The 13391-nt window shown below is 48.5% G+C and overlaps 1 protein-coding gene across 1 annotated transcript; it reads left to right on the forward strand.

Moving 5' to 3' along the window:
• The first annotated feature begins 7459 nt into the window (after positions 1 to 7459).
• On the forward strand, positions 7460 to 13117 carry LOC103827200 (homeobox protein NANOG-like). Its single transcript, XM_009102685.2, has 4 exons — positions 7460 to 7640; positions 10595 to 10869; positions 12186 to 12275; positions 12755 to 13117. The coding sequence occupies exons 1-4, from the start codon at positions 7460 to 7462 to the stop codon at positions 13115 to 13117; spliced, it is 909 nt and encodes a 302-aa protein (XP_009100933.1).
• The last annotated feature ends 274 nt before the right edge of the window (positions 13118 to 13391 follow it).

Genomic DNA, 13391 nt, shown 5'->3' on the forward strand with positions numbered 1-13391 from the left:
CCTCACAGCTGAAAGAGGCCATGTGTGTGTACATACATGTACACACACACACACACACACACACACACATGTATGTATGGCTGATATTCACTCCTGCACCCACAATTCTTGCAAAGCTTGGATTCACCTACAATTTAATTATCAGTAAACATCTTTTAGGACAGCTGGCAGCTCATAGGGGTAAATCGTGTCATGCCAAAGCACAGGGCACTCTGAAATATGAGTGCCATGCCACAACCCTGCAAAACATGCAATTCCTTCCCTGCCCCCCAAATCCCTAAACACCAAACCACAGCCCAAGCCAGACTACAGCTCAGCAGCATTTCTGTGGCTCCTGGCATGCACTTGAGCTACAGGCTTCAGAGATAAATGATCTTTCTGCAGAGTCAATGGTCTTGCTCCTGTTTTATCTGCAGAGCTAATTCAGCTTCATGAGGAAAGCAGACCCATTGACAACATAGTTCATTGAGATGCAGCAATGATGTGACTGATGTCCCAGGAAAGCCTGTTGAATGATCAGCTGACATAACCAACACTGATGAGGCAGAGGACCCAGACCAAGCTTGGCCCTCCAGGTCATCTCTGTACAGGTGAGATGACTGTGAATAACTGGTGGAGCTGAAGTGACACACAAGCTCATCTACTCTCATCAGAGTTCCCAGAATTGTGCCATCCCGTTCAGCCCTTTTCACCTGTCCTCACCTGCTTTGTAGGAGGTAGGACAATTTGAGCGGGAATGCCTTCAGACAAGACAGATCTCCTCCTGTATGTAAACAGAGATTAGATCCACATATTGCTGAGAAGCAGAGAGGCTGAGATGTTGCAGTTCTGGTTTGATACTGGCTTGGCAGGCAGAAGCTGGTCTATAATACTCCTGTGCATGCTGCTCTCCCCAGAAGCCTGTGTGGCTTCTCTTTCCTCATCATCCCCACATTTTGCAGGGCGTACAAAACAGAATGTGACATTCTTCGTCTAACCTCACGTGGGTTAACCTCACGTGGCTAACCTGCCTGTGGGCAGTATTAGTAGTGCCTTTTAGCTTTAAGCACAGGGTTTTTGCAATGACAAGCTGGTTTTGCTTAGCCAAGGAGTGGCCCATGCTGTACAATTGCAGGCCCTTTCCTGAGCCCACATGCAGCCTCGTTCTGCCCATGCAGGAAAATAAGATTACAAGGATTTTGCAGCGTACAAGTCAACTGCTTGAATGTCTGCAAAATAATATTGCTATTGTTTGAATTTGGTGTACCTCAGCTGGCAAATGTACATTTCTTTTTCCTACCTTTTTTTTTTATTTTCCTCCCATGCTGTGCTTTCTAGACATATCCCTTTGAATACTTAACTTTGGGGATCCTTTCTCCTCAGGTGTATGACCAGCCCCCATCTTTTCTTCTTCCTCCCTGCCCAAGCAAGATAGGATCCTTTTACATCACTTCTTTGTTCTCTGTGGTATTTGCAACACACTCCCAGTCTTGTATCACCTGTGAATTCCATTCCTCCTGGTTGTGTTTTCCCTGCCTTTTCAGCACCTAGAATGACGAAGCCTTTTGTGCTGCCGTTGCTGCAATTGAACCTGATACTTGAAAGGAGGAGAAAAGGTTGGAATAAACTGCTCTGATGATTCATCCCCGGGGCTGAAAGATTTGCTCCTTTGATATCAGTCCCTTGATCAGAGCTCTGCTATGTTATCTCTGTCTGGGGAGACTTAATTCCTGGCACATTTGGGCTGGTGGAATCCCAGATACCAGAGCCGGTGACTGGAAAAGGAGACCACTACATTCTTCTTCCAGCCTTAGATATGTCAAAGAGTCTTCAAGGTTTGATATTCCAGGGCCTATAACCCCCTTAAGGCAGCCTTTGTCTGCATTTAATGCAGCTGGGAAACCTCTAACTTTCTTCCCCCCTGCCAAAATCCATCACCTGCTCTCTCTGTAACTTACACCCTTGCAGAGGTGTCCCAACAGCTTCTTCATGCCTTGTTCTATGGGCAGCTTTCCCTACCAGCTCACCCGCTACTTGTCTGCCACATCCTCACAGGATATTGAAGACCCTTTCACCATTCCCTCATGAGACTGTGCACTGATCCACTGGTCGTGGAGCAAGATGAGTGAAAACCATGGAAGGAAGATGGAAAATATGTCTTGAGCCTAGTCCAATCCAAATGTTATGGTCAAAACCTAATATCAAGGTGCTGGATAAGTGGGATGTATTCCCAGGTACTGACAACTGAACTGGCAGAGGAGCCATGGGGACCTGCAGTTTTCTAAATTACACTTAAGTGGGAATTCTTTGGAAATTTGCCTAGGAGCAAGTTTGGGGAATGTCATGCAGGAACCACATCTCTGTAGGACCCAGATGAGCTTTCCAGTGGTGGGGGAGTGTTTTCTCCATATGCACATTTAGATTAAGATGCTATGCATGACCCAAACTGGTTAAACGTGATTTGAGATTTCAAGACTTCAGACAGCTCGGTGCTGTGGCAACAACCACCATAAAAAGTCTTCATAGCTTTTGTTAAAGAGAAGGGGAAACAGTTCAAGTACCAAAAAAGTAGCAAGCATTATAATAATCCTCCCCTCCTTTCTGGGAGAAAATATACCACAGATGACATTACCAGTACTTAAGATCCTTTATTGCAGGGGACTTAGACATGGTGGATCTGGAGTGTAACCTTGCTGTAATTTTATATGCAAACTTATTTCTTCAAAGTGAAAACTCGTATTGAATAGGGATAAAACTCCACCTTCCATTTCTGATGCTGGACTCTCACATCTCTTTCAGTTGGTAGCACATGCCTGGCACAGACAGACACTTTGGGGGTGGGAAATGCAGAGCAGCATCAGGCTGGATGAGAATTAGCTGTATTTTCCATAACTTGTAGCCATACAGTCAGGGAAATTGCTTTGGCTAGTAACCACAGATGCCTTTTAAACCTGAAGACAAGAGACAGAAGCTAGACTGGGCTTTGTGAAGGATGCGTGAGAGCAGAGGAGTCTACTACATTCCAAGAGACTATGTTGGAATGAGACTAAAAGTGGTAGATGTGGCAATATTGTCCAGGCCTTCCCTTCTGCCTACACTGATCACACCTTTTTCTGGCAAAAGGGGAAGTAAAATCCTACAAGTGAGACCCAGGAGACTGTGGGAGTGCTGGCAACAGTGTCGGATCATTTTATCCAGTTTCATCTTCCTCTTGGTATAAGTGTCAAACTATACTTCTCTTTGAGGGCCTGATGGTGTGAAGGACTCCAGGAAGGATGTATGAGCAGAAAAATCCACCTCACAATAATGATCAACAGCTTGTCCTAAACTGCTTTGTTGGAAACTAAGCCCATTCATTTTTTGACCCTTACAATTTTTTTTTTTTACTACACAGAGAAAAAGAAAAAAATTAGGGGAAAAAAAGAGGGGAGAGAGGAATTTATGTTTTGGCTGTGGCACAGATTTTAATTTTTACCTTTCACTGATCTTACTCAAAAATTTTGCACAGTAAAAGAAGTTGGGCTTTTATTACTCTGAGTAATTTAAGAGAAGGGGCCCTCTGTTCCCTTCCTTCCCGAACCAAAACTTTAACATGTGAAGCTGTGTCCTAAATTACATTTACAGAAGGAAAAATTGAAGCAGGTAGGAAACACTTATGAATGTTATTTAAGGTTTGCAGACTTTCTAGACCCTCCCCCGGTCTTTTTAGGTAGGTGTTACCATAGATCCCCTTACAACTTTCTGCCCTGAGGGGTCTTAACTTACTTTTTTTGTGGCTCTGGATGGCTGCTATGTACAGCAAAGTACCAGTTCTGACCAGCCTTAGGCTGAGAACAGTGGAAAAGAGAAAATGAATCCTTTTCTTTTTTTTCCTTTTTATGATCACTCAAATGAAATTTGGCTATGTTCCCTCAATGGGAAGTTATTTTACCCCTTACAGAATTTATCAGCACAGTATGACACACCTAAAACCCCCAGAAAGCAGGAGCACATTTATGATTTTTTGGAATAAATTCTCCTTTCCCCTTCCTACTCTCAGTTCAGCAAGCCATGTGTGTTAGCAGGGAAAAAAAACACTTTTCTTTTGCAGACTCATTAACAATATTTTTAAAGAGTACAAGGTCATTGTGACACCAAGCAAGCACAGGGATCTAACTAGATTACAGCACAGTCTCACAGAAAACAAAGAAAAAAATGTAGAAAATCCCCAAAAGAAGTCACCAAAAGAAAAGTCTGAGAAAACTATGGTGCTTTAAGAGAGGCAAATTCAAATTCAAGTTATGATGAAAGAATTAACATGCTGAACAAAGGAGTTAACAGAGTGGTAATGTTGCAATGTGGGAATGTTTCAGCTACTTTGCTTCTTATCCTTCAAACTGCATTATTTTTCCAGTTTTTTTGCTCTTAAACTGTCTTTTGATAAAGCCATTAGTATCAAGAGTAACAATCACAACAGCCCTACAAATGTTTAAACAAAGCAGGGCATTTCTTTGAGGCTTAAAAAAAAAAGGAGAAATATTATAAAACAGTACTGTCTCAGCCTTTTTCTTAAAACAACTGTATTAACAATCTTTGAGTAATTAACCAAAACCATATTCATCATTGTAAGATAACAGTGAGCGTTTGGGCCTGGTCTGGAACTAAGCAGTACCAAACCAGCCAGGCTTGGTTTGATGCCAAGTCACATCTGTACCACATGTTTTGTGGTGGACATAATCTGCTCCCTCAGAGGTGCTGCTGCTCTGAAAACACAGGGAGTGAGACCCTGAAGTTCCCTCAGCTCCTCTGCCCCTGGGTCCCCCTCCTGCCCCCAGGGAGGTGACTCCCTCCGCGCTGCCCCACTCACTGGTCCAGCCGGGGGATGGGGGATGGCTCTGCTCCCAGGAGTGACGCCACCTTCCTCCCCAGCTGCTGCCTAGAGGGACTTTGTAGTGCAAGCGACTACACTGGTTTATTATGGCCTCTAGGCACCTTGTAGGAAAGATCCCAGACACCTTCAGAAGCAGCTGAAATCAATGAGAACAAGTGTGAAGTGCTCAGCCAGTGAAACTCCCAACAGCTACACAGACCCCCACTGCCACCCACACCAGCACCCACACTGTGTTTTCTGCCAGGCCTTCAGGTCCACCAATCCTAAAAGAGATGTTGATACCTCCCAGCTCTGCTGCCTTGGTTTCATAGCCTAACTGCACCTAAAGCCATGAAAATTTGAACACCAATTCAGTAAGAGGCCAGGCATGAGTAAGGAGAAGATAACATCCTCCTTGACTGGTGGCACTGGAGCTGCCCAGTGGGGTCCCAGGCTCTGAACAGCTCATGTAACTGGTGTTAATTAGCTAGGGCTTGAGGGCAGGTGTGAGGGACAGTGATCTCAGCTCTTGTGGCACTGCAGCTCTGAAATGTAGAATGATTCAGAAGTGAGACATGAGCCAAAGCAAATTTAGAGGCTGTAGCAGCATAATTGACATATTCAGGATGCTCTTGTGTTTCTGTTGACTCAGATGTGCTCAAAAGCCCTTTTTTTGCTTTAAGTTTTTCAAGTAAATTTAACATAAAAACGTGTTGTTCTTGTGCAGAGATATGTCAATCCTTGCAGTTTGTAAAGAAAAAAATGTTTCATGCAAACACAAAACATAAAACTCAGTGCCAAGTTAAAGAGACTTTAGCCAGGTCTCTAGCTCCCTCCAGTCTGCACCTCATAGGAAAGTGTCTCTGCAGACAGGGAAGCCAGGACTAGTGACCTGTGTGGGGCACAGAGCAACAGCACAAGTCCTGGTAGAAGTGGTGTTCTATGTTCTTTTAAACTGATCTAAATTCTACTTCCTCTTTCCGTTTCTCTCCCCACCTTGTCTGCATCTTCTCCCTGCTGATAATTGAGCACTGACAGCAAGCAGGGGCCCCTCTGTCCTCCTGGCAGGTACTGGGATGCTAGCACAGGCTTGGGATGAAAGCAGCAACAAGCATTGGCGCAGTAATGAGGTTCAGAGGAGTGAAAGGACTGTCTATTTGAAATCATTTTACACTTCTGCAGATCAGCACCTTCAGATCTGAGCTTCTGACAGGAGGCATGCACGTGTCCTGATGCCAAAGTAGGGCTGGTTCTAGCAAGAAGTATTTTAATTAACTCTGGGACTTCTATCTCTCTATTGAGAAATGGATGTTAGCGAGAGACTCACAATATCTTTTGAAATTAAACCAATAAAATTTACCTAAATACAGGTAGAGCAAAACCTGCTGATGAGAAGGGACCAAAACAAGCCCAATCTGCAGGCCCAGAGATGAATTCTGTATCTCGCTCACTTACCTTTAGTTATTTAATGAACAGCTCTGCAGGTGCCTGTCCCCCTTGGGTAGGCCATATGTCAGGAAACATCAGCTAACTCTGTCTTAAAGGAAATTCTTCATCTACTTTATTCCAAACAACCTGCAGCAGCCTGGCAAAGGCCACAGCCAAGGCTACACAAATAAAAGGATGTGCTTTTGAAAGGCCATGGACAAGCAAAACTGTTACCTTACATACACTAGATCTTTCCCTAACTCCACAGTGAAAATGCCTCTGCTGGTTGTCCCCCTGGAGACCAGCCAGCTGAGATTTCTGAGCCTGTTCTGCAAAGTGAGATCTGGTGTTGGATGTGACTTGCCCAGGGTTTCTGAGTTTGCTCTGGCACAGGCTTGTTGAAGATGGGCCAAACACATTTTCAGCTGGCTCCCTCGAAGGCCTGTATGAAGGAAATGCCTTCTCAGTTTAAAAAAAAAAAAAGGTATGTGTTCTAGTCCCCAGCTCTAATTCTTACTCATTTCCCTCCCTCTCCCATCTCTGACACCTGCACCGAGAGTATGGGAAGTGCTGCCAGGTCAGTAGGGGCTGTCTGTGGGTCCTGGGGAGGTGTCAGTGTCACACAAGCCAAAAGTAAAGGTCCCAGAACCCTCCCCACAACCCCAGGGCAGGGTGTGGGTTTGGCCGACACCGTCCGGAGCAGCTCAGCACCAGATTTAGCTGCTGTGCCCTCTGCCCCGGTGTAAATGGGCCGGGATGTGCTCTGGCAAGGCAGGGAACAGCGGCCTTGTACGGGACACCTGCGCTCACGGGATTCTGAGCCGCGACAAGGCCGGCAGAGCCCACAGAAGCAAGCAAAGGACTTGTCCTGGGGCTCTGGGTCAGACCCTGCTCAGGTGTGACTGAGGAACCTGCAGAATGGGAAGAATTCACAGGGGACATATTTCAGCCCTGATGCCACTCCGAGCGCTGGTTTCCCTCCCCCCTGGCCCGTCTCCACCCCACCGATCAGCCTCTTTACCATGACAAAGAGCCCGGAGGAGCGGGCCGCGGTGGATATTGCGGTCCCAGGCAGGCAATGGCCGGCTATAAAGGCCTGTCTGCGCTTCGGGGCTGCCTCAGCTCGGTGGTGGGACCTGCCCCCAGGTGGAGGTGACACCTGGTGTGAGGGGGGACCCGCCCCTCCGGCTGCTGCCCACCCCCATGTGCGCGCACTTGGCGCTGCCGCCGTGCCCCGCGTACCCCGGCGGGGCTGCCAGGGGGTACCTGGAGCTGTGCTGGGGCGCGGCGGGGCCCGCAGGACAGGCCCCCTCAGCCGCCGGGCCCGCGGGAAGCGCCGCGGCCGGGCACTCTCCGGAGGCTGCGGGCAGGAGGCACACGGCAGGTAAGGCCTTGCAGCTACATCCTGGAGCTGACCCCCAGGATAACTCTGCTCCCAGGTCAGGCTCACACGAGTTGGAGCGGATTTTTCTCTTTCCTTGCTTTGGTTTCCTAGTGTGTGACCTGGGCAAACTGCAAGGAGGAGGGGGACCTTGGCCAGTCACTCCACTTTTCCGTGCTACTTTTCTTGGGTGACTGCCAACCGGTTTCCTAAACCTCAGAAGAGCCTGCAAGGGTCGAGGCACTGTCAGGTCTGTTCTCCAGGCTGAAGGGCAGAGTGCCAACTTTGTCTTATGGAAGTTCTTGGTGTGGGGATGTCTGGGCCTCCTTTTAGTTAAATGCTGTCATGTGTGCCATCGAGAGAAACAGTCCTGGAGATACTTCTTGTGGCATCCGTCGTCCCCTTACAAACTCCTTGCATCTTTTGTGTGCTTATTAATCATGAGCTAAGGCCTGCTCTGAATCACTGGGTGCTGGGAGATCCGCTCCTTTAAATCTGGCATTGTTTTTCACGCTGCTTCTTTCATTTTGTCATTTTCCTCTTTTCCCCCCTTCTTTCTGTGCTCCTGTTGCTTTGCCTTTCCCTTTTTAACCAAAAAGTCCCAGGCCTCACCAGAGTGACATTTTCTGTTCCTGCCATTCCTCTCCCAGTCCAGTGAGGGGCAATAGAAGAGCTGATAAGAGCAGGTTTTTTTCGCCCAGCCCCACATTGTGGTCAGCAGGGCAACACCCTAGCAAGGTAAATGGGTGGGAGGAGAGCCAGTTTTTGGGGTGCCACTTTCAAGCTGTCAGTTGCTGTGGAAAGCTACAGGCTCAGGCAGAGTGCCTATGGCTACCAGCGTGTGGCTACCTGCCATGTAGCTGCTCTGCATGCTGCCTGCCCAACAAAGGCAGCGGGCAGATGGACTCCTGTGTGCCCCTGTTGGGTTTGCTACATAGACTTTAACCCCATCTTCAAACACCCTCATAGACAGAGGGCCTGCTGTGGAAGTCGAGGCTTACAGATGTCAAGGCCTTGTGGGAGTGAGTCTGTCACAGGCTTTCATGTTCATGTCTGTTGTTAGTGTTTCTTGCTTCCTCTCTCCTTTCCTCTCTTCTCATGGGAGAGGGAGCACTTTTGTTCTGAGCTCTAGCTGCACACAAGATACATTTCATGGGGCTTTGGGATAACAGGTCAAGCAGCAGCCTGGGTGAGCTTTAGTTCTACAGCATCTCTCTGTGGTTCCTGTCTAACAGGAAACTTTCCTGTTTTCCAGGCCCATGTTCCCAGCACACTCATTTCTTCCCTATAAGGTTTTTACTGCACAGCTTGCAGGTGCCAAGCGTCCTGCATGAATACTTCCACACAAAGTTTTAGCTTGCCATGCAGCCAGGTCACTGATGTTCAACTTCCTCAAGGCTCTGCAGTCTAGTCCCATGCACATAATACCACAGGCCCTTGCACCTCTTCTGCTGACAGCCTCTTCCTGCTTGTAGACAGAATCTTTTTGCAGTCCTCCAGTGCTGGAAACCTGCCCCACTACACCCCTGGCTGTTCACCCAGCCCCTCCTCTGGGTGGTGGCATCTCCTAGGGATAGCAAATGGCCCAGAGCAGGCAAGCCTCTGTAAGGAGAGTTACAAGGGGCACACTACTACAGAGTGGCCACCTTTCTGAAGTCCAACAGGACTCCAAGGCTTTTCAGTAGATTGCTTAGTAGACTCTCAGCTTAGGACAGAAGGAAAGGTTTTGTAGGATGGGTGGGAAGCCCATTCCTCTGAGGGACATCAGTACTTTGCTCTAAACATATGTTCTGGTGATTGAGGAGGGTGTCTCAGTGTCACAGCTCTCAGGGTGACTGCTAAGGAGGTTGGGAGACACTGGCTGAGCTCAGTAGTCAGAAGGTGTGTACTGAAATGGCACTGCCCCATTCACTGCACTTCCAGTAGGAGGAGAGGGGATGGACCGTGCAGGACAATTTACAGAGGAGTAGCTGGAGGAGGGAGGGACAGGCAGATTGATCATTGTAGTTAGGAGAAAGAGGAGTGATTGGTATCACAGCCCTTCAGTCAGGTTGGCCTGAGAAGGTCTCAGCCTCTCTCAGATCCCAGTAATCTGGCATGTGACACATTTCCTTATTCCTGCAGCCTGAATGACTTTGCATCTTGGCAGGTTTTGTCTTCACTAGGAGCCCAGATTGTTCAGGAAACTTTTCCCTTAGGTCTTTATCTCAACTTTGCCATCAACAGAGAATGTCCCTGGTACAGGATTGCTGCCTCCTGTCACCTGTTTCACGCATACACCTTTCCTTTCCCTCTCCTTTTCCATGTGAAATTTCTCTCCTTCATTCTTCTCTCGCGAAAAGCCCCTCTCAGACAAATAACTCCTTCCACCTACAGTGTCTCCAGCAGTGGCACAGTCTGTGGTGGGAGACAAAGGCAAACAGGACTGAGCCAATATCCAATGTCTGATGTTCTCCACCTGCTGCCCTCACTGTGAGCATGGCTGCTCTGCCCCACCATACACCCTGGTCAGAGGTTGTTTTGTCTCTATTGAGTACCTTGGTATTGCTGGGCAGGCAGTTCTGGGGAGCCCAGCCAGGAACCCAGAGCTATGCTTGCAGTCCTGACAAGGCCTTTTTACACCACAATCAGACTGAAATATTATTGAGGCCATCTGGAGGAGGAGAGTTCACTGTGAACCAATGTGTACCATGCTGTTGCACCACTCCCTGCCCTGACTTTTCTGCCTGGCAAAAGGGAGTCATCAACATCCCAGAGGGGACTGAACTGGGAAGCTGCTCGCTTTCAGTGTGCCTGTCTGTGCCCACAGCTCTGTGAAGAAAGGAGGGTCACACAAGCCTTTGCTTCAAAAAAGCTCCTGTCTGGTAGGCTAGGAGCTCTACAGTAGGCAGGGAGCAAGCTCATACTCTTTGTCTAAACATTTTGTCTCTTACACCTTTTCTCATTTTCTTTTATAGAAGTATCCCCAGCTTCATCCAGTTCTGGGAATTTCAGCCAATTCACACCAGATTCAGCCACTAGTCCACATTCCTCATCCTCGTCCCCACAGTCTACAGCTAAATCTCAGAAGGGCAGAGAATATGGCCTGGAGGGGATCAGGAAGACCAAGAGCCGCACAGCTTTCTCCAAGGAGCAGCTGCTAACCCTGCACCAGCGCTTCCAGAGCCAGAAGTACCTCAGCCCCCAGCAGATCCGGGAGCTGGCTGTTGCCCTGGGGCTCACCTACAAGCAGGTGAACACAGAGACTTTGACCCACAGTGTATCGATCACAGTGGCTGAGTGGTCACTTAAGGGAGTGCCAGGATGGAAAGATGAGTCCCCAGCAGGGACTGAGGCAAAAGTGCCAGCTAACAGTTGCTCCCCTGCTTATTCATGCCCAGAGATCAGAAGTGCTTTTGCAGATAGAGGGGTCAGTGGCACCTCATTTGGGCCTCCCAAGTCAGGGGTCAGTTAAGGGTTCTGTTGCCAACACCTGTAGTAGAATTGCAAACCCAGTGATGAATATGTTGTTCACCACAAACAGTCTCTACCCTGGGCTTGACAGCGCTTCACAGATTTTTTTTCATGCACTGTGAACTTCTCAGAAACCCTGTCATGCATTTGTTCTCTGAATCACGGGGCTGGTGTGACATGCTGAAAGCTTTTGCCAGTGTCTCCCAGGTCTTATCTTGTCCGGTATCTAATAATGCTCCACACTCAGCACTGCCTGGCTGCTTGACATGTGCTCCCTCCTCCCCGTGGGTGCTGCTAGGTTCACACATCACTGCCCTTTAGGGTCTCTGCTGATCTCCAGGTAGGTTGTGTGTAGTGAAATGATGCTGCTCCAATGATGTCTTCCTAGAGTGGGGGGGCTGGGCAATGGGGCACAAGAGCTCGCAGTTACAAGTCCAAAATCTTGCCTGAAATTTGAATCTCAGAGCTGGGCATGATGGCTGGGATGCCCTGGGGCTAAAAAAGTTATACGTGGATTGTAAGTGCACACACTGAACTGATTCTCTCAGGAACAAGGCAGGTGGGACAGTCTGCTCTTTCCTTCAATCCACATCCCTGCAAAGGCTGCTTTCACAGTGCAGACACAGCCTGGGGGGAAATGGCCCTGGAATTCGCCCCAGCAAGGAGCTTTGAATTTGGGAACTGCTATGGACCAGGAGCAGGTCTGTCCCTTCTCTGTTCTCAGATATGCAGAAACAGCATCTTACAAGTTTGCCTGTAGTGCAGGGGGCTTGTAGAGGTGGGGGGCAGATCTGATTTACACCAGTCATTCACCTCCATGTTTGGAATGAGTCCATTCGTCCCAACTATCACTGTCTTTTGACACGAGCCGCCCCCTCCCCCATGGCACAGTTGCAGTAGCCACCTGCTGAGGCTGCTAGACAGACCTCTCCCTGGCAGCACCCCCGAGGAGTTCTTAAAGGCTTTTATCTGCTGCTGCCCATGTATCTCTGCCATCTGGTCACTCCCTCTGGTTCTTCCTGCTTGTGAATTTGGTTACATTTGTTCTTCCCTCTCCTTTGCTGACATTTTCTTTGCTTTCCCTTCCCCTCCCAGGTGAAGACTTGGTTCCAGAACCGGAGGATGAAGCTGAAGAGGTGCCAGAAGCAGAGCCTGTGGAGCGAGCGGGCTCAGTGTCTCACGCAAGTAAGAACACAGCACATGGCTCATCATGGCTCTTCTGTCTGGGTAGATCAGTCCCCTATTTCCTCCATGGGGGCAACTTAAGCATACCTGCGTGAGTGTACCTGGCCTTCTGTTTTGCTCAGCACAGAGAGGCACAGACTTGGCACCATGCCATGTGTACTGGAGGTAGCCCAGCAGTGGGCTGGCTATACCACAGAAATGTTTCCAGGGAAAAGCTGTTTTCCTCTTATGTATATATGAATGTATATCCATATGCATGATATTTGGTATTATATATATATATATACGCATATACATATATATGATTGTGTATCCACCCCTGAGCTATGGGAACGTTCATAGTTCTTCTTGCCCTCCATGCCATTGCTGCTGGTCAATAGACAATATGAAATGTGAAGGGACAGAGCCCCAGTACATGTCAGACCTGTGGACACCAATGGAGAAGCTCTCTGTTCTGACTCTCTGCCTTTCCCTTTCAGAGTGGCTTCCAGAGCGGTACTTACCTGGATGTGCACCCCAAATTCCACCAGGGCTACCCCATCACCACAGCTGCCAACATGCAACCCATGCCTGCCCCCTGTCAGCACTATGGAGCAGGGCAGAACGCTTACACAATTGTGACCAGCGAGGATGGAGGAGTCTTTGGCAAAGGCGGGGGGACCTGCGGTGTCCAGCAGACAGTGGGCTTCATTGCTCAGCACAAAGTAGACTTTTACCACAGCTGTCCTGGCAGTGTGGAATATCCAGGCTCCAAGACGGGTGATGGCTGTAATTTTCACCACTCAGCCACTATAGGGGCTCCTTTCCCAGCTGCCGCCAGCCATCATCTTTATCATTCCTAAGCACTGTGGATGTGGGGTACTTGGGCAGCCAGGAATCAAATCTTACTCTCATCTCTCCCTTTGTTATTTGTGTGCTGGCCACCTCAGGGACACCTTGTAGATAAAACCTGTTTTGGCATCCAGATGTGTGCTTGCAGACATACAGCTGTGCAGAGACCTCTTTGCCCAGGTACATGCACACAGAACCTTTCATTTCTGTGCCCTTACATGTGCACACACACATTCCTTTCTTGATTAGCACAGGCAACCAAGCTCCCTTACAACAAAGCCCAAG

This window comes from Serinus canaria, chromosome 1, assembly GCF_022539315.1.
Source record: "Serinus canaria isolate serCan28SL12 chromosome 1, serCan2020, whole genome shotgun sequence".
Taxonomy (NCBI): domain Eukaryota; kingdom Metazoa; phylum Chordata; class Aves; order Passeriformes; family Fringillidae; genus Serinus; species Serinus canaria.